This window comes from Chelonoidis abingdonii, chromosome 2, assembly GCF_003597395.2.
Source record: "Chelonoidis abingdonii isolate Lonesome George chromosome 2, CheloAbing_2.0, whole genome shotgun sequence".
Classification (NCBI taxonomy): domain Eukaryota; kingdom Metazoa; phylum Chordata; order Testudines; family Testudinidae; genus Chelonoidis; species Chelonoidis abingdonii.
The window spans coordinates 35,511,910-35,532,583 of record NC_133770.1 but is presented as its reverse complement, the minus strand read 5'-3'; the positions used below and the strand labels follow the sequence as shown (position 1 = coordinate 35,532,583).

The 20,674-nt window shown below is 42.9% G+C and overlaps 1 protein-coding gene across 1 annotated transcript; it reads right to left on the bottom strand.

The window, feature by feature from the left end:
• Positions 1-255: 255 nt before the first annotated feature.
• On the bottom strand, positions 256-20,533 carry LOC116828151 (patched domain-containing protein 3-like). Its single transcript, XM_032786177.2, is given in 6 exon segments — positions 256-333; positions 335-1,890; positions 2,487-2,632; positions 18,810-18,931; positions 19,969-20,025; positions 20,471-20,533. Coding segments are annotated over 6 exon segments (2,022 nt in total).
• Positions 20,534-20,674: the final 141 nt, after the last annotated feature.

Below are 20,674 nucleotides of genomic sequence, written 5' to 3'. Positions count from 1 at the left end.
ATCTGGATGAACTGTTTGTGCATGGCAAACTGGGGTCTAATCTACACCACACTTGCACGCTGTGCAGTAACTGTCCATGAGGACCCTGCAACAGTACACTAAAAGTTCCTTAGTGGGCTTTGAGCTAATCCCATTAAGTGTTAAACTCGAACAGTACAAATCTGTGACATTTTCTTACAATGAAACCTTCAACATGTTCTTTTTGGCTGATACGCTGTATTTTAAATTGTATGTAAATTTATGAGCAATCTGGATTTACTTGGCCTTCAGCATGACGCTGTTTGAGACATTAATTGGATTTTGTCTGTTACTAAAAGAGCTGCTGTTTTTTTCCTATTTTTTTTATATTTACTCTTTTGTTTGATGATCTGCCATAAATTCCAAAAAAGGTTAAAAATACTGGAATAAAAACAAGACCATGAACAGCTCCAAACAAGATAACGAGAAACATAATCTTAAAAAATGTTCTGAAGATGTAAGCTTGTGCTGCAGACAGCACAATTACTCCTAATATAGTGGAGAGAGCACCTTGTATTACGGGGTAGCCAAGAAGATACAGTGCTTCAACTGCCTTCTCATTCATAGTTGACTTTTCACTTGAAACAAATGCATACGATATATGAGCAGAAAAATCTACTGAAAATCCGATGCAAATGACAAGGTTAATCATAGATATGGAATCAAGATTGACATCCCAGTATATCATGAAACCAGCAACGCCAACAACAACAGAAGCAGTAGCAAAAGTTACCCACAAGGAGCAGAGCAGATTGGGAATAAGCAGCAAGGAAACACACAACATAACTCCAGTAGCAATTCCAGTATTCTGAATGGTGTTTGGCACTATTACGATATACTGATCATAGTATATAAATGAGGGCTGATATACCATTAATGGGATCTTACAGCCCTTGGCCAGGTCTCTTAATTGGTGTAAAAGGTTTTTCTCGTCAACTGCAGTAGTAACGTTCACTGTTTGAATGAAAAAAAGTGAGGCTGCAATTTCCTTATAGCGAATATCAATGTCCAGTTCAAACTCTGGAAATAATTTATATAGTTCAGATAAATTACCCATGAAAAACGCCTTCGTATCTATACTCAGTGAACCAATTCTAGCAACATTCTCATACATTCTTAGCCATGACTCTGAGAGACTCTTGTCCACGTAGGAGTTATTTTCTAAAGATTTCATACAGTTCTCAATGTCATTACGAATGGATAGATTCCAATAAGGTACATTTTCTGTGATAGTGACCATAATCCTAGGACCGTACTCTGAGAAATAATCATCTACCCAGTCATAGTACCGAATGACATAAGAATCGTCACTAGCCAGATTTCGCAGGTCTATACCTTCCTTCATCTGAGTACACCCATAAATACTAGTAGCCAGGAACCCTCCATACAGCAACACCACAGACACTTTGGTCCAGATCTTTGTAAGGAAAGGACCATAATATTTCCTAAAGAATTTGTTCATTGGATATTCACCTTCTCCCCCAGAAGATTTATCAGAAAAGCCTCCTACACAGCACATGTTGTACAAATAGGAGCGATGAGGCTGAACAATGTCCTTCACTTTTGTGAAAATTAACCAGTGTCTGTTGCCTTCTTCCCTTTTACCATTTAAAGCAAGGACAGCTCCTAGGAATGTGATGTTGAACATATAGGAGAAGATGAAAGCAGTTCCTGTGTAGAGACAAAAGAACTCCACAGATGGAAAGGAAGCTATCATCCCTATGTAGAAGGCTAAAACATCAGTGAGAGTGGTGATTGTGATAGACACTGCTGCCTCTGCATAAGTTTCAGCCATCCGCTTTTCAACTTTATTTTCAGGATTAGTCTGTTGCCAGCAGGAGATCATAATGAACATGTCATCAACACCAACCCCTACAAACGGGAAAAGGTTAATAGCTTATTGTATACATCATCAATATCAATTGTAATGGAAAATAGCAAAATTGCAAAACAAGCAATGACTTAAGCTGAGCAATAAGCATTGTGTTCACACTAAGTGAAGTTATGGACCGACAGAAAATAAATGCCATCCAACCCCTCCATATACAAGGTAATGTATTATATTTTCCCATGGTGAGATCTCTTTAGGTGAGGTCTCTCTTTCTCTCTCACCACATTTCTCTGAAAGAGAAAGCACGCCAGGGATAATGAGGTAGATTCCTCATCCATGCTATGGAAAATACAGAACTGCTTTTGGAAGCATGAACCCACCTTCAACCTCACACTAAGCTGAATGACCCCGTGCTACTGTACCTCCTGCTATAAACCATTACAAGTGAACCCTTGTTTTGCACATTCTGCACTGCTGAAGAACAGAATGGATAAACATCTGGAAAATGACTATCGTACCCAGTGGTCTTAACTTGTAATTGTGCTGATCCCTGATTCATGCCATGTAACAATAATCTCCCACTAGACACATTTTGCATTTCCATTTTTTTCATCAAGCCCAATTTCTTTTCACTTACCCAATATAAGAAATGGTGCACTTGCTACAGTCATGTCAAATGGTGCCCCACAGAACAGCAACAATCTAAAGCTGCTCAGCACAGCTAACCCGGAAGACAGCACTCCAAAGGCTGCAACCCACCCTTTATTTCATACACAGTCAACCCTGGAAAATTGTGTACAAAGCATCTTGTTAAGCTTTTAAATGCTGTGGTTTTATATTATATAATTATATTATAAATAATATAAAATATGCAATGGCATGCAAAATCCTTATAATACAAGCATTATAATTACCATGTTTTGTAAAAGCAACTTTGGTTACATGATTCTCATTAATACTTTAATGAGAGCATCAGGTATTAACATTTTAAAGTCACAACATGGGCCAAATCAGTCCTTCAGTTTAAACTGCACAACCAGTGACTCAGTGTAGGTGCAAGAGTTTAACTGACAGCAGAATTGTTGTAGCTCTCTATTCCCCCGTCATACAACAATGAGTAAAAAGAAAGCAATATGATGCCACCTATTGGGAAGCAAAGAGTTGTGAAACTCTGCCCTGATTATGCAAACTGCAGTTTTCTTTGACTCCTAGGCTCCTTGCCTGAGACCTGTGGAGTCTTTTCTCCTGTTCTCTCCTTCCTTCTGCCTCTCTCTCACTATCTTGCAGAATACTAAGGAAAAAGAGAAGATAAGAAAATGGAAAGGAAATGACCAGAAGCAAGAAACCTGAGGGCTCTCTTCCAGACTGGAGAGAGAGGATGAAAGGCAGTGCTCTGAGCTCTGCTGCCGAGCACCTGTGTTTTGCGGGGTGGGAAAGGCTCATCTGGGGCAGTCATTCAATTGGACATTATGACTCCCACCTCTGAGGTGGATGCCAGCATGTCTTGTCTTTGCCTCTCCTATGAGCAGCAAGTGGGCTCCCTTGACAGGAGCACGTTTGGCTGTAGTACAGTGCCTGTCTGACAGATTGATATGAGCACCCTGCCTGGGCCTGAAGTCCAGCTTCACAGCTTACACAGCTCTGTGATAGCTTCTCTACTCTGCACAGAGTTCAGGGGTCTTCCAGCTGGTCCCAGTGCTGGTGAGTCCAAATTTGACAAACTTTATCGGTAGGTGTAGACGTCCGCTGTTGGGGGTTGCCCCTCTCTGGGGTGGCTGGGAGCCAGGCCACCTCACTACACAAGTCCGGTGAGTGGGCAGATTAGCTTGGTGGGACAGGAAACCGTCAGGGGCTCAGGCCCTCCGGGACGGGCTGGGCAAGTAGTTCCATATTAAGCCCAGGCCCTAGGGCAGGGCGGGGCAACAGACAACAGTTCAGGGCTCAGACCCTCAGGCAGGAGCCGAGCAAACAGTTTAGTATTCAAGCCCAGCCCTAGGTCAGGGTGGGGCAGCAAACAACAGTTCAGGGCTCAGACCCTCAGGCAGGAGCCGAGCAAACAGTTTAGTATTCAAGCCCAGCCCTAGGTCAGGGTGGGGCAGCAAACAACAGTTCAGGGCTCAGACCTGAGTGTCGGGGCGAGGGGGAGACTGCCACCTGTGAGTGGGGTAGCAGGGGGGATGCCCGCCCGCCCGCTCCTCTGTGTCCCAGCCTGGCGCCCTAACAGTGGCAGGCAGCCTGCTGCCGTGCCGGTGGGGATCCTGGCCGCAACACACTGACATTGGCTCTGGGTGTTCTGTAGCCAGACTAGGGTCGGCTCCCCCTGGGCTATTTTCAACCTCCCCCTCTACCAGCACCTGCGTCTCAGCGGTGTCTTTACTGGTGTCCAACACCATGGGCTCCTCGGGATACTGAGCGAGAGGTAAACTGGGCAGATCCTCTGGGTCCCTTTGTATCAGTCCGTTTATTGGCTCTTCCAGCATCTGGTCGGCGTCCAGCATCTGCAAGTATGGCCAGTCCTTGGGTCGGTCACAGGCAGCAGGAGTCTCCCCAGCAGGAGCTAGGGCATCAGCGTCTGGCCTCTCCGGCGGCCAGGCAGCTTCTGAGCCCTGCAGTTGAGCTTTTATACTTCCTGCCCTGCTCCTTGACCTCTGGGGGGCAGGCGCAGGCTCCAGCGACTCTGCCCACTTTGGCGTCTGGGACTTGCCCCTCTCTGGGGCGGCTGGGAGCCAGGCTGCCTCACTACAGTAGGTAATAATTTTTCTTTTGGCCTCGTCATTTAGTACATTGCTTGGAAAAGGAAACTATGCAAGTTATGTTGGTAATGTATATCTTAGTTCGGTGTGAAATACATTATTTTAGAGCATCTGTGTCCTTCATAAATGAAAATATGGGGCTTGATGTGGCAAGGTCCTGAGGATTGTGAATCCCCCAGCTGAATGCAGCAGGAGTAAAGAAAACTCCATCTCTAGCTACAGAATCCCTTGATACTATGCCCGTCAAAGCAGTATCTAAGCATCTTGCAAGAGAAGCTTACTGCCTTTCAGAATCAACCTCTCTAGCAGATGCTATGAAAATGTCCTGCTGATCATTTACACATGATGAGTGCATGGCTACATGAACCATTTCTTTAAAGCTGTCACAGAAAACCAGGCAGGAAATGGCTGGGGAAAGTTGTAGATAGAAACTCTACAGTGAAGCAGAGACAGCGTCACTTTAGTGAAAACGTTGTTTTCCTTATTCGAATCGAGATTTTTCTGCTGAGGGGTGTCATAAACAGATAGCTAAGGGTTAAGGTTTCTTTTACCTGTAAAGGGTTAAAAAAGGGAACCAAACACCTGACAAGAGGACCAATCAGGAAACTGGATTTTTCAAAGCTTAAGGGAGGGAATTTGTGGGTGTTTCTTGGTCTTGGGTCTTTGTTCGGTTGTCTTGGGGTCTTTGTCTGTTTCTGTGCTCTCTCAGCTATAGATGAAAATGTACATGAAACAACAGAAAAGGCGATAAACAGCCTGGCACTCGTCAAAAAACGAATTTACACAATTATACAACGATACTTATAGCCAAATACAACTTAAAGACTGCACCAGCCAGCATACACAGATGCCACAATACAGCAACAACAATTTTTAAAGGACTACTTACTTTGTGCTAACCGGGCTTACTCATGACATGCCGGAAACATGAAGAGATAGAGAGATTGGAAATAGACGCCACTTCGGTAGCCTGAGGGAAGCACAGAACAGACAAAAGACAAGCCAAAGACTCTAACACCCTGCCAAAGTCTCCCTCCCTGTGGTATGAGCTTTGAAAAATCCGTTTCCTGTATTAGGTCCTCTGGTTCTGGTGTTTGGTTCCCTTTGTTAACCCGTGTGAGCTGTGTGAGAGAGTGGGATCGCTTAACCTTAGCTATCTGTTGTGTCTTTCAACGGGATGGTGCTCTCTAGCAGTCCTGGGGGGGTCTGTGAATTCCTTACATTTGGTGCGTCTTGTATGGCCATAGTGTTAGACATTGCGCGCTAATTTTGACATAAAAGGAAAGAAAGTGGCCAAAAGTTCGGTGTGTTCTTCAAGTCTTGAGCAGTCAGGTGCTGTTCAGTTTCGCTCGTGGGTGGAGGGTTGTAGGGCATACATCCGTAGACGTTGTGCATGGTCTGTTGTGCGGGGCTGTGAGGTGAAGGAGTGCAATGTGATCCAATAGCCGGATTTCATTGAGAGCGACGAGAAGGATGGTTGGGCGAGCTGAGGTCAAGTGGTACGATGCGTGTCTAGGCAGGAGGAGGTGCCGTACAAGGCGAGAGGTTCACGAGGCGGGGGAGCGCGGATGTGTAATTTGGGATAAATGTGATCTAAAAAATCTTCTCAGTATTGGATCATGTGTGCGCTGGTCTCGAACAAAGGGTGTGGTCAAGGTGAGCTACAGCTGGCAGTTGGACCAATCTCTACATGCAGATCAAATAGGCAGGGTCGGTGTGCTGTCGGAAATATCAACTTCAAGGAAGGACCATGACTGGATTTGGGTATTATTACTTTCTCTGAAGGGGCATTTAGTATCATTTGACATGGTTTTCCTTGTGCTAATAAATGTTTTGAGATATATTTCTTATATCAACTTTGTTGTGTAGATATTTGGAATGGATATATGGCTTATGAAGCTTCTATTATTTGAGAATAAAGCTCTTTAGCTTGTGAGATACTCTACAGTAAGCGTATAATACCATCTTCATAATGTGAAATTGCCTACAGCAGACGTCTAGTCAATCATTTTGTAGACCTATTACTCAGAATAAGTGAGATATCGTTAGAGCACAATACTACCTGAATGATCAGATGATTGGTTCTAGAAACCTTGACTGAGCAGCCAAGCTGCACGCAAGTAATCAAGGTAAGGACGGTGCTTTGGTGCATGTCTAATGTTATAGAGATTATTTGCCCACAAGAGTCTCTCGAACCAAGATGATCACTCGCTTAATCATATAGCGTAACGTAATTTACTCTGTGCTAATTCTAGAGGCAAGCATATTTCTACTCAGCCTGGTGGGTCAAGCTCGATACCCTAGCATTATCGATGTGGAAGGCGGCAAAGATGAAAGTATTGAGTCGTAGGAGGGAGGAATTATCCGACTAATGCTTCCTTATATAATAACAAGGTCGCCATGTGTGAGGTGATCACCATTAGGGAGGTCAAGGTCTACCACTAGTGATATACGTGCATTCCTTGTCTACTTAATTCGATATTCGCCGCCACCTTCATCACTTTACAGTTCTCTGATTTGACTACCATTCTTACGACACGATTTGGGTATTATTACTATTAATTAGTGCCCGTATTATTTATTTTCTTTTCAACTACTGTAATTGGTGATTTACTTTCATTTTTGTATATGCGGTATGGTATATCTGTACACTAGAGAGCGAATTAGCTCTGCGTATAGGGCTTGATTGCTACCAGAGAGTAATGTTGAAAAACGGAATCTTTGCTCAGCAGTCGTAGAGTGCAGTATTTTACTACGCACCGGGTTATACACAAAATGTGGGTGGATAAGTGCTGCTCAGCGCAGACTTGATAGCACGGGATCGTAATAACGAATTAGTGTCATTAATCACTCGATATTCTCTCTTAAAGTAACGGATCGATACTTGCGAACTGGTTATGTACGCCTAACTGGTTTTACCATTTAGTTACTTTCGATCATTATTCATTGATTTTAATGAATAAAAGCAGGGTAGTTCTATTGATGACTATTATATCGGTCGCAGTCAGTGTTGCTTTTACTAGCCTACGACTGTCAGATGTTCCCTCAAAGTTCCTTTTATTAAATGTGCTGTGAAGCCTGATTCAGGGACGACGCTTAATCTTCCGAATCAACCATGATTGGCAGAAGCCAAAAACCTCATTTACTATTAGTAATCCAACTAATTAGTATTTAATATTATTAATATTAAAATTAATAAATCAAATTACAAATTAAATTAATGTTGATACCATTATATCAAACATGTACTAACAACGACTCCAAATCCAGGCTACAGTGCTGGCGAGCTTACGCCGGAGTTCTATAGGAGTGTGTGCCAGGAATTTTCAGGATTCAGGCATCCTTGGCCCTCTTTAAGGGAATCTCCCCATGAAGCACAAGTAAACTGTAAAAATTACAGTGATTGGCAAACTCTGCTCCTCTTAACAAAAAGAGAGCTAAGCTTAACTTTCTGTGACTGCAGCTTGGCTGCCATCCCAGTATTTCCAGTTGTGTATTGTGGTTTTGACTCAGAAGTTTAATTGTAAGGTTTTTAAGTATATTACTGCAAGATAAAGAGATAGAGTTTTATTAAAGTGATATTATTTAAAGTGATACATGTGTTTAAAGGGTTTTGTAAAGGTTGAAGTTATAACAAATGGCACCAATACGATATTAGCAGTAGCATTGGATCCGATGACCCACACTAGTGGTGGCAGGGGAGTTGACAAAGCAAGGTATTAATTGCCGCCAGAAAAGGCTGCAATCAGTCAGAACTTAAACAGTTCAAAGATACCTCATCTCAGTCCCCTTGACTCTCCCGGACTGCACCTCTGATCCATCTGCCTTAGTATTCCCCCGATATTTGGCAGGTCCCGACAGAGAGGAAAGACCTCTCGATTTGCTACAAGCCATCAAGAGAAGAGAGGAAACTTACCCCCATCCCTCTATTACTTGGGACTTACGATATAAAGTGGAAAACTGGTTAAGGGGTGTTGACTAATTTTGGACATAAAAGGAAAAGAAAATGCCAAAGTTCCTTCTCTCCACAAGTCTTTCAGTCCGGTACCTACATGGCATGGCCTGAGTGGAAGGAGCATATCACAGGATTCTGAGACATAAAGATGCTTGCCACAGGGAACAGCAATGCCCAGGGAAGTTCACGAGGCGTGAAGCTGTAAATGTTTATAAATGGATTAAAAACTCCCTGACAGCTCACAAAATGTAATTGCAGTTGGGAACTCATCATCAAGCAGGTGTGTGTCCAATAACAAGAAGACAGAGGATTGTAGCCCTAAGGATTAATCTGCTGGTCTGTATAAATATATTTCTTATAAATTTGAGTATTGGATGTAATAGGCTTATAGATTTCTATTGAGAATAAGTTTAGCTGTAAGAAATGAAGGTCAAACATCTTATATGTGATGCTACAGCAACTCTAGCACATTTTGGGACCCTTACTCAGAAAAGTAATAGTGGACAAAATACCTATGCAGATGTCTAGAAACCTTTGACTGAACCAATAACAGTAAAGGGTGGAAAAAGGGGATTTTTGCCCACAAATCTAACAAGTACACCACAAATGCGTACATACCTGTAATTCATACGCACATACATACTAGCCTATGGGGCAAGTGTACCCTAGCATTTCCGTGGGGGAAAGATGAAGTTTGAGCGTAGGAGGAAGGATTTCCGACTAATGCCCTATAAAAAGGTGAGACAGCTCACCATTAGGGAGGCAATCTACCCATCTATCTGCTCCTGTCTACTCTTCATTGCCTCCACCTTCAACTACATATCGATGCTACCCATCTACGACGGCTATTACTATTAATAGGCCGTATTATTATTTCTTTTCAAACTGTAAGTCTATTTCATTTTAATGCGTATATAGTGAAATAGAGAGCAAATAGCTCTGCAATAGGCTTCCTCTACCAGAGGTGTGAAAACGGAAATTGCTACAGGCGTGGCCCATATTTTCTAGCACCGGGTTATCAAAAAGGGTATAAGTGCTACCCAAGATAGCAGCTTATAACATTGTATTATCATAGATATCTCTCTTAAAGAACTGTGATACTTGTAACTCTGTTATCCTAACTGTTTTACCATTTGCTTATCATTTCATTGATTTTAATAAAAAGGTCTTTATGACTATATCTGTCTCAGTGTAAGCTCCTGTCATGACCCCAAAGTTCCTTTTATAAACTCTGTGAAGCCTGATTCAGGACGAACTTTATCTTCCAATCAACCATATTGGCGAGCCAAACCCATACTATTAGTATCCAATAATTAGTATTAATATTATTAATATAAAATTAATTAATCAAATAAAATTAAATTAAGTTGATACATTATATCAACATTACTAACACACTCCAAATCAGGCTACAGGCTGGCGAGCTAGGCCGGAGTTTATAGGAGTGTGTGACAGGAATTTTCAGGGATTCCAGGCATCCTTGGACCCTTAAGAAATCTCCCCTGAAGCACAAGTAAATGGTTAAAATTACAGTGATTGGCAAACTCTGTCTCTCTTAAACAAGAGAGCAGTAAGCTTAACTTTCTGTGACTGCAGCTTGGCTGCCATCCCAGTATTTCCAGTTGTGTATTGTGGTTTTGACTCAGAAGTTTAATTGTAAGGTTTTTAAGTATATTACTGCAAGATAAAGAGATAGAGTTTTATTAAAGTGATATTATTTAAAGTGATACATGTGTTTAAAGGGTTTTGTAAAGGTTGAAGTTATAACAAATGGCACCAATACGATATTAGCAGTAGCATTGGATCCGATGACCCACACTAGTGGTGGCAGGGGAGTTGACAAAGCAAGGTATTAATTGCCGCCAGAAAAGGCTGCAATCAGTCAGAACTTAAACAGTTCAAAGATACCTCATCTCAGTCCCCTTGACTCTCCCGGACTGCACCTCTGATCCATCTGCCTTAGTATTCCCCCGATATTTGGCAGGTCCCGACAGAGAGGAAAGACCTCTCGATTTGCTACAAGCCATCAAGAGAAGAGAGGAAACTTACCCCCATCCCTCTATTACTTGGGACTTACGATATAAAGTGGAAAACTGGTTAAGGGGTGTTGACTAATTTTGGACATAAAAGGAAAAGAAAATGCCAAAGTTCCTTCTCTCCACAAGTCTTTCAGTCCGGTACCTACATGGCATGGCCTGAGTGGAAGAAGCATATCACAAGATTCTGAGACATAAAGATGCTTGCCACAGGGAACAGCAATGCCCAGGGAAGTTCACGAGGCGTGAAGCTGTAAATGTTTATAAATGGATTAAAAACTCCCTGACAGCTCACGAAACGTAATTGCAATTGGGAACTCATCATCAAGCAGGTGTGTCTCCAATAACAAGAAGACAGGAGATCCAACACCAGCCAAAAGTGATCATTTGGGCAAGCAATCCCATTATGCTGAATACCTAGGCAGAGTGAGTGTGCCCATGCAAAGGAGATCAGCTCGTGAAGTCCTCTTCTACAGCTCATCACTAGGTGTCAGGGGTGAGCACATTCAGACTCTCCTTACATTTTTAATGAACATCGTCAGCATGGAAGCCTGTCCTCTGGAATGGTGACTGAAGGACAAAGGGGCATGCGAATGTTTAGCATATCTGGCACATAAATACCTTGCAATACCGGCTAAAAAATTGCCATGAGAATGCCTGTTCTCACTTTCAGGTGACATTGTAAATAGGAAGCAGGTAGCATTATCTCCTGTAAATGTAAACAAACTTGTTTGTCTTCTCTTAGCGATTAGTTGAACAGGAAGTTGGACTGAGTGGACTGGTAGGATCAAGTTTTACATTGTTTTGATTTGAGTGTAGTTATGTAACAAAAAAAATCTACATTTGTAAGTTTCACTTTCATGATAAAGAGTGTTGTCAGATGCTACCAGTGTGGTGCTCTGCTCTGCTCAATGTTGGTATCACTCAGCTGCGTGCATGTGTTCCCTCTGGGTGCTGTCCCAGCTTTGCGCAAATAGCTGACAAAGCAGACCCGAAAAGAACCCCCAATGACCACAGAGTCTTAGTAAGATACAAAGGCACGTCGGCCAGGTTTATTGCCATATGGACACAATGGCAGTTCCTTGTAGATTTCTTAGTCTAACTCAGGGCATACTGTGGGAAAGTGCCTCTTGGCAATGGACTCAGCTCAGTCAGTGGCGGGACTTTCCACTGCCCCCTCGGCTGGACCAAGACACCGCCCCAGGGATGCATTCTTATACACAGTACAAACAAGTTACACATCACTCCTGACGTATTGAGGTGCAACCCCTCTACGTAGCAAGGTACAACCCCTCCATGCAGTCAGGTGCCACCTCTCACCTTGTACATGTTGGTTCGAACAAAACAACTCTAGCCATCATATTACCCTTTTGTCCCTGTCATTGGGATGGGTCGGCCTGTTCCCCTTTATCTATGGAATGTTCCAGTATAGGGTGTTCTGGTACCGTGTTTATACTTCAATATGCTAGGTGAATATATGTTTATGCAACATCAGCCCTTTCCTTGCCAACTTCTGTGAGCAGGGCCTGCTTCTAGCTCGCAGCTTAACTTTGCTTTCAGCAACGTCTTGACCATTACTTTAGTTCAGGCCTCAGGCCTCATACTGGGCCTTTATCAGGGCGTGTACTTACTACAAAGAGATGCACTACAGTTCTTGTATGTGAGGAATTGAAAAATAGTATTTATTTTATTCTTACAGTGAAAACATTTGTAATAAAAATAATAATATAAGGTGAGCACTGTACTCTTTGTATTCTGTGTGGTAACAGAAATCACTATATTTGAAAATGTAGAAAAACATAAAATATATTTAATAAATTTCAATTGTTATTCTATTGTTTAACAGTGCTATTAATTGTGATTGATTTTTTTAATTGCGGTTAATTTTTTTTGCGTTAACCATGTGAGTTAACTGCGATTAATCGACAGCCCTAAGAAAAAGTAATAAGAATACGGGAATGTGTCTACAGAAGCAAAGACGTCAGAAAAATATCCTAAGCAAGAGCTAGTGTCTATTTTCTGCGATCGCTTTTCAAAGACAGCATTCATGAACAGGCTTTGATCTCAAAATTTACAATATTATTGTTAAATTTAAAATTGATTCAGAAACAGAGGAAACTTTTATTTGTGAAGTGACTTTTAACAAGATAAGTTCCACTTTGAAGTTGGACCAGCAGAAGTTACTGTGCGCAACAGCCCCACGTGATAAATAAGTTGATGGGTCAGTTCAAAGTCTGGACTAGCTGTAAAAATCAAGGAGTATGTGTTTGATCTGTTTGTCCTTAGTGGACTTACTGCAAGTAGCCTCATGGACCGAAGCATAATCCATGGAGATGGTTCTCACAAAACGCTGGAAAAATCCGTGTGGTGATCCACTATAAAGGAGGACCTGTTCAAGGTACCCATTCAGAAGTAACAGGGGGCATTTTACCTGGTTCCTAACTCAGGGTACGTCTACACTGCACGATTATTTCAAATTAGCTTAAACCGATATTACAAAACAGATCTAATAAAATCGGTTTAGCGCGTCCACAGTGGGATCACGAAATCGATTGTTTGCGTCCATGGTCCAAAGCTACCATCGATTTCAGGAGCGGTGCACTGTGGGTAGCTGTTCCTCAGCTATCCCATAGTTCCCACTTCCGGGTTGAGAGCACAGTGCCTGATGGGGCAGAAAACATTGCCCCGGGTGGTGCTGGGTACAGCCTCACCCCTCCCTTTGTGAAGGCAGCAGACAACCCTTTGGCGCCTTTTTCCCGGAGTGCATTGAGCAAACGCCATAGCACAGCAATCATGGACCCTGAGATCACAAACGGTATCCTGACCGTTGTCAACACCTCGCGTACTCTCTGCCAGCAGCATTCAGTACACAGAGGGTGACATTTACAGTACTCAAGGAATTATTTATTTTACTTTTCTTTCACGTGCTGCGGGGGGGGAAGAGACTGACGAGCTGTTCCGTGAACCACGCAAGACACCGTGTATTAAGCTACAGACATTGGGCGCTCAGCCAAGAATGCAAATAGTTTTCAGAGACTGCTGTGGAGACTGGTAGCTGTAGTCCTCATTACCCCCTCCCTCCCTCCATGAGCATCCGTTTGAGTCTCTGGCTTCCCGTTACGGTTGTCACGCACCGCTGTGTATCCTGGAGTTTATTTTTCAAACGCTTTGGCATTTCCTGTTCTTTAACGGAGCTCTGATAAAACAGATTTGTCTCACCATACAGCGATCAGATCTAGTATCTCCCGTAAGGTTCAATGCAGGAGCTACTTTTGCATTTGAACTGCATCGCCACCCGTGCTGATCAGAGCTGGACACGTGAAAGCAGGAAATGTCATTCTAAAGGTCTCGGGGCTTTTCCTGTTTACCGGCACTCCGCATCCGAGTTCGGATTGCGGACCAGAGCGGTCAGTGGTGCACTGTGGGATACCTCTAGGAGGCCAATAATGTCGATTTCCGTCCACACGAACCCTAATCCGAGTTATCACTATCGAATTTAGCGCTACTCCTCTCGTCTGGGAGGAGTTCCGAAATCAATTTAAGGAGCTGTTTAACTCGATATTAATGATGACGTCGTGTGAACGAGTACAGCGTTAAATCGGTATATCGGCCATTAAACCGATTTAAAGTCGCAGTGTAGACCTGGCCTCAGATGACTTCTTGTGTGACTGTAAAATGATACTCACACCACAGCCTTAGTGCAAGTAGATAATCCTGTTGAGAAGTGTCAGTTCTACTGAGTCTGAATCTATCCTGCAGAGATTTGATATTTCAAGTAAATCAACTGGAAAAACCCTCCTGAAGGCCAAAAGATGACCAAATCTGGCTAAGCAGTGAAGTTGGTGACTCTTCTGGATTTATAATATAGTGTTAAATATTAATTAAAACATTTTTATACAGAAAAAAGTGTGTGTGCTGGTGGCAGGAATGCGAGGATGTGTGTGCCATTTTGTTACATTTTAGCAGGATGAGGCAGAGAAAGGTTCTGGGCCGAAGCTCTGAAGTGAGGTGGGGGGCAGGGGAGAGAGAGAAAGAGGCAGAGTGGTTCTAGGGATAATACTGTGTTCTTTATTAGAAAAAAGTTCCCTTTTCAGTGTTAAAGAAAAGTGACTGCTTCTGTGATTCTTTATTATTGTAATGATACATTCAGTGAGTACATTGTATATTAGATTAAACAAGAAATGGAAAAACCTCTGAAATATTAAAGAGTAATATTGATAAATGAGCTGCATTTTGCTGTGATTTATTTTAGGAGTGTATGTATGGACATGAAATCTTTCTTTTGCGCTCACCAAAAGACTGATCGCATGATGGATTTCTGAAAATTGTATGTGTTCAAAAATCTTTCAAAAATCAGAAAGGCAGAGTTAAACAATATACTGTTCAGCCATTTAAATACAGGCTAAAACACAAGAAAAATAGCCCTGTAATAAAAGTTGATTTAAATAATGCAAATAAAATAAGTCAATTAGGGCTAAATTATTCATTCCTCAATAGTCGGTAGACCCACAAATGGAAGTTCTTAACTGGGGACAGAGGCCAATTAGTCCTAATTTTGTCATTTTTAGTCTGAATTCTTTAAAGACTAACTTTAAAATGGTTTGTGTTTTTAAATGGTGTAGAGATAGTTATGAAATTAAAGAATTAAAGGTATCTTAAGTTTGGTTAAGAAAATAATATATTTGCTTTATGATTTGAGATTAGTAAGGAAAAGGCCCCAATCAACAAGTAAAAGAAGGCTTTCAGAACGATGATTTATAAGATGAGAATGTAGTGTGGGATGGATGTATGGTTCAAAAAGTAACTATAAAATAAAGTGCTGCAATAACAAGACTGTGACACCCTGGCACCCCAATATTCACCACTATCAAGTAATTAGGATATGCTCTGTACAAAGTACGCCTTGTGAGGTATCATTCTAAAAGTCTTGATCTGCTAGACATTAATATCTCATTGGATTGTATGTGCTATAGTTATATGCCAAGTTATGAAGTTTGGCTATATATGTGTTACTGAAACATGTTGTGAGGTTGAAAACTCCCACAAGCAGCCTTCCAGGTACAACAGTAAAAAGGACAAACATGTTATTGGCTTATTAAGGAAATGCACACGAGCACAAGGATTACCCCAGGAACTGTGTACAATAGAAACCTCTCAGAGATAGCACTACACAATGAGAACTGTTTGATCAGGTCACAGCAAAAGAGCTTTCCAGAAAGTGGGAAGAAGATATAAAAGGAGGACAATGACATCATGAGGCTATCTCATTCCCTCTACAACAACACACCTGGAAAGACTGAGGAACAAAGACTGAACTGTGGGAAGTGATGGTCACAGGCTAGAGGGATTTCTAGTCTGTGAATGAAAATGTGGGAAAGCCAAGGCAGCTTATGCCTTAAGAATCTGCCAGCTGATTATCACTCAAGGTGTGAATTTCCTAATTCATATCCTACCTATCTAGTGTGTTAAGCTCAATTTGCGATTTTGTTTATTTGCTAGGTAATCTGCTTTGATCTGTTTGCTACCTCTAATAATCACTTAAAATCTATCTTTTGTAGTTAATAAGCTTGTTTTGTTTAATCTAAACCCAGTTTGTGAAATTCATAATGTGGGAGGGGGAAGCTGTGCATATCTCCCTCCACATTGAGGGAGGGGGCGAACTTCATAAGCTTACGCTGTATAGTTTACTATGCTGTGCAAGATGGTCTAATTTTGGATTTATCCTCCAGAGGGCTGTGTGCACTTGAGTGCTGGGCCATTTCCTAGCTCAGTCTTCCCATGCAGAGCTCATTGCAGTGTCTGTGTGAGTCTTCAGCTGGGTGTGTCCCTATGTGTGTGTGTGTGCAAGCGCGCATGCGCAGGAGGAGGCCAGAGAGCCTGGCTCAGCAAAACAGTGTAAGGGAGCCCAGGCTGGTGGAGCAGGTGGGCTCAGTAAAACCCTAGTACATCAGGTGGCACCCTAGACGGGGGGTCCAACCCATTACAAAGACAAATAAAAGAGGTTTTAAAAGGAACAAGCACAAACCTTCCCACTTTTCTACTGGTAAGCAAAGAGAGGGAAGGAGATAATAAAGAAAGGCCATGGTGGAATAAGGATAAATTGCTTCAAACAGGGTTTTTGCTAATTCTAGCAAATTAGCTGAAGGATATAAAGAGAGCCATGAACCTGGAGAATCTTTACCAGATCCAGCCCAATCATGCAGGGGCAAAGCAGAATGAGAGGACTGTTCTTTGGTCTGGTCTATCTGTAAGTATAGTCGATCATATAATTATGGATGCATGTTACTGCATTGGATGTAGTAAATTACTTATGGTCTAGGCCTGGGGTGGGCAAACGTTTTGGCCCGAGGGCCACATCAGGGAATAGAAATTGTATGATGGGCCATGAATTCTCACAAAATCGGGTTTGGGGTGCGGAAGAGGGTGCAGGCTTTGGAGTAGGGCTGGGAATGAGGAGTTTGGGTTGTAGAAGGGTGCTCCGACCTGGAATTGATGGGTTTGGAGAGTGGGAGGAGGATCAGGGCTGGGGCAGAGGGTTGGGGCATGAGGAGAGGCTCAGGCGGTACAGGCTCTGAGCAGTGCTTACCTTAAGTGGTTCCTGGAAGCAGTGGCATGTCCCTTCTCTGACTCCTATGCAGAGGTGCGGCCAGGTGGCTCTACATGCTGCCCCATCCGTAGGCACTGCCCCTACAGCTCCCATTGGAGCACATAGGAGCTGGAGCGGGGCCATGGCATGGCTTCCAGAGGCCACGTGATGCCACCCTGACCCTGCAGCCCGGCGGAAGTGCCGAAGCAGGGCTGAGTCACGTGATGATCCCTAGACCCAGCGCCCCAGCTGGAGTGCCGGAGCAGGGCCGAGCCACGTGGTGCAGCTCGTGGGCCATCTTAAAATGACTCACGGGCCAGATCCAGCCCGCGGGCCATAGTTTGCCCACCCTTGGTCTAGGCTTTTTAGATGTGTTTAAAGCAATTTCATAGAGACCATTTGGCCTTTGGATTTAATAAAGGAATTTATGGTTAAGTTAATTCCAACACAGGGACAGTTAGAAGACTAAACCTTTCCTAATTTAGCTTTTATTGAAAATGGAGAACACATTCTTGTATAATTGGAACAATTCATTTTCTAGTTTTTGTTTTACATGAAATGTTGGTGTATTGAATACTAAAACCAAACAAACAGGTTCTACAGGTTTCACAAACAAACCTGGAAGAAGAGATTTTCCTATTCCTAGAAAAAAACAGAAAATTCAGCAAAACATGAAACTCAGCAAAATGCACACATTCGTGTTACAGCTTTTTCTTGAATATTTCATGTCTATTTTTCTTTGTTTTGTAAAAATGTTTTCTTCCATTCAGGGATAACATAATGAAAGGTTGATCTCACATAGGTCAAAACTAGAGCTGCATAGTATGCAGGAAAGGAAGCTTTGCACCTTGGAACCTGGCAGCCCAAGATCCTCATTTTGGTCATTGACAATTGCCTTGAATCCATATTTTCAGATTCTCCTGCAATGGAGCAGGCATAACTAGATATATAGGAAATAGTCCCTCACACTCTTTATGGAGGACAGGATCAGCTATAAGGAAGCCTATGAAAGTGCACACACCCCTTATTTTTCCACCTTCACTTTTTTTGTCCTGTGTAAGTGTCCTGTGTAAGTGTTCAAACATAGGTACATAGAAAGCATTGCCTCTTCCACATACCTATGGTGGCCTTTTGCACACCTGCTGTGGTGGCCCTCTGTACCTTGCAGTTGCTACTACAGGATTGGTCCATCTGTGCTAAATTACTTCAGCCATAATGTATCTGCTTTTCAGTACCAGATTTGCATCGTCATGTTTCTCACCTTAAAAATATAGATATGGGCATGTTTGAGCAAATTCTTACTCATGTGAGTAGTTCTCACTCGGGCAAGATGTCTGACTACGCTACAGCTACTCGCATGAGTAAGACTTTAAGGCTCACCTACCATTTTTGTATCAATATGCATAGTCATACACTTTAACTATTAGGAGTAGACCCTCAACCAAGGACTAGGGCTCTGTTGTACTAGGCAAGAAAGCCGTTGTCTCAATTACAAACTCTTATTTTTCAGCTGGAAAAGAAGAGTTTGTAATTCAAGTAAAAGGTAATTTAAATAAAATATAAAATATATAAAGGATGTGGAAAAGTAAAGAAAAATAAAAGATTATAAACTTAGAAGAAAATAGCTTACCTTAAACAAGAAATAATGGAAAAGGTTATAGTTAGAAAGTATGTTATGGAAAACAGGGGGATCACTTTCCTGGTATTTCCTTCAAACTCTTCCTGCCTGGATATTGAGGCAAAGTAAGCCACCTGCCATTAAAAATATATATACATAACAGGTTAAATAACATTTGTCACTGCTCTTGTATTGTATGCCTGTGTTTAAAACATTATAGGAATAAGGTTCAAAGAGTCTATTTTAATATCTTCATTATCATTTTAGCTGTAATTAACTGTCAGCCACAGCTAAAATCACCCATTAAGATTAGAAAGAAATTAGCATACAGTTAAGAACACAGCCCAAGAGAAGATGAATGACGGTGAGCAAAGCATTTGGTTGAAATAGTTTGGACCTAGGCCTGCAATCTTTATTCAGGCAAAATTCCCATTGAACTAAATGTTAGTTTCACCCTCTGCCTTTACACTCTTCAAGGAAAAGAACAGACTGAATTAAAGCATGCCACATGTTCAGGGGATTTTTTAGAGGGAAACTGGTCTGGGTCCAATTGTACAGGTACATCCTCTAACACTTTGAAATCAACAGAAGGAATGAGGTGCACTAGGAATACAGGATCAGATTAGCAAACTAAGTTTTATCTTGTTAAACATACTAGAATGATGCTATTTCCCACACTGTACCACAGTTCACGGTGTGTCAGCGATGGGGTTGTAAAGGCCTCAGCCTGCCCGCTAACCACCCTCAGTCTCCATGACATCACTGAGAATTGAAACTGGTTGGCAGCAGATTTCAGGAGTACCTTCACTGGAGGGGATCGACAGAGGAAAGCGGGACCCCTCCCTGCCCCAAGAACCGCACAGTGTCTGTGGCCCGATCCTACACTTTCTGAAGTCCTAAGGGAAAAACCCCTTTAACTTCAGTGTCAGCAGCGTCTGGCCTTAAACTGAACACAAGGAGAGGGACATTCCAACCTAGCCCAGGGCAGGTGCAGCACAAGGGGCCCCTCCCTTTGGCATTTCAGGCCCTTTCCTCTCACGCCGGATCCGTGTTTGGGGGCCAGGTTTGGGCACAGAGCCCGGCTCTCCCGCCCCCGAAGCAGGGAGGATCCAGCCCGAGGCTCCCACTGCACACCCCGGGGAGGGCTCCAGGGGGCTGGTCGGCACTGTACCTGGACAGAGGTGATATTTAAAGCCTCCAGCTCAACCAGGATGCAGGAGGAGGGGCTCTAGCCGGGCCGGTGTGATGACACTTTGAGCAACCCTCCTATTTTGCAACTAGGTGCAGTTTCTGCCACGTAACGTAACCATCTGTGCGCCTGCTCAGGAATTGCTGCCGCCTGGTCCATGGAGTTGCAAATCAGGAGGGATGGGGTCTGTGGTCGAAAACACTCAGAATCTGCTTCCTCCTGGCTACTGTGCCAAATTGACCTATTGGATGATTGAGGCAAGTTCTTTCGCTTTTTTGTGTGTGAATACCTGTAAAGGGAGGTAAGGTTTGGGGGTACAGTGCACACATCTGACCCCAAGGTGATAACCAGAGTGGCCCCTTTCATTGTTTCCACTGGCTTCCTCCTTGCTGATTTCCAATAACTTGGCTGCCTATGCACCTGTTACTGGGCCGGGGATGGCTGCAAATCGGGAGGGATGGAGTTTGTGGTTGAAAACACTCACAATCTGCTTCCTCCTGGCTAATGTGCCAAATTGACCTATTGGACAATTGAGGCACTGGTCCATGGGGTTGCAAATCTGGAGGGATGGGGTCTGTGGTCGAAAACACTCACAATTTGCTTCCTCCTGGCTAATGTGCCAAACTGATCTATTGGATGATTGAGGCACGCTCTTTCACTTGATTGTGTGTGAATACGTGAAAAGGGA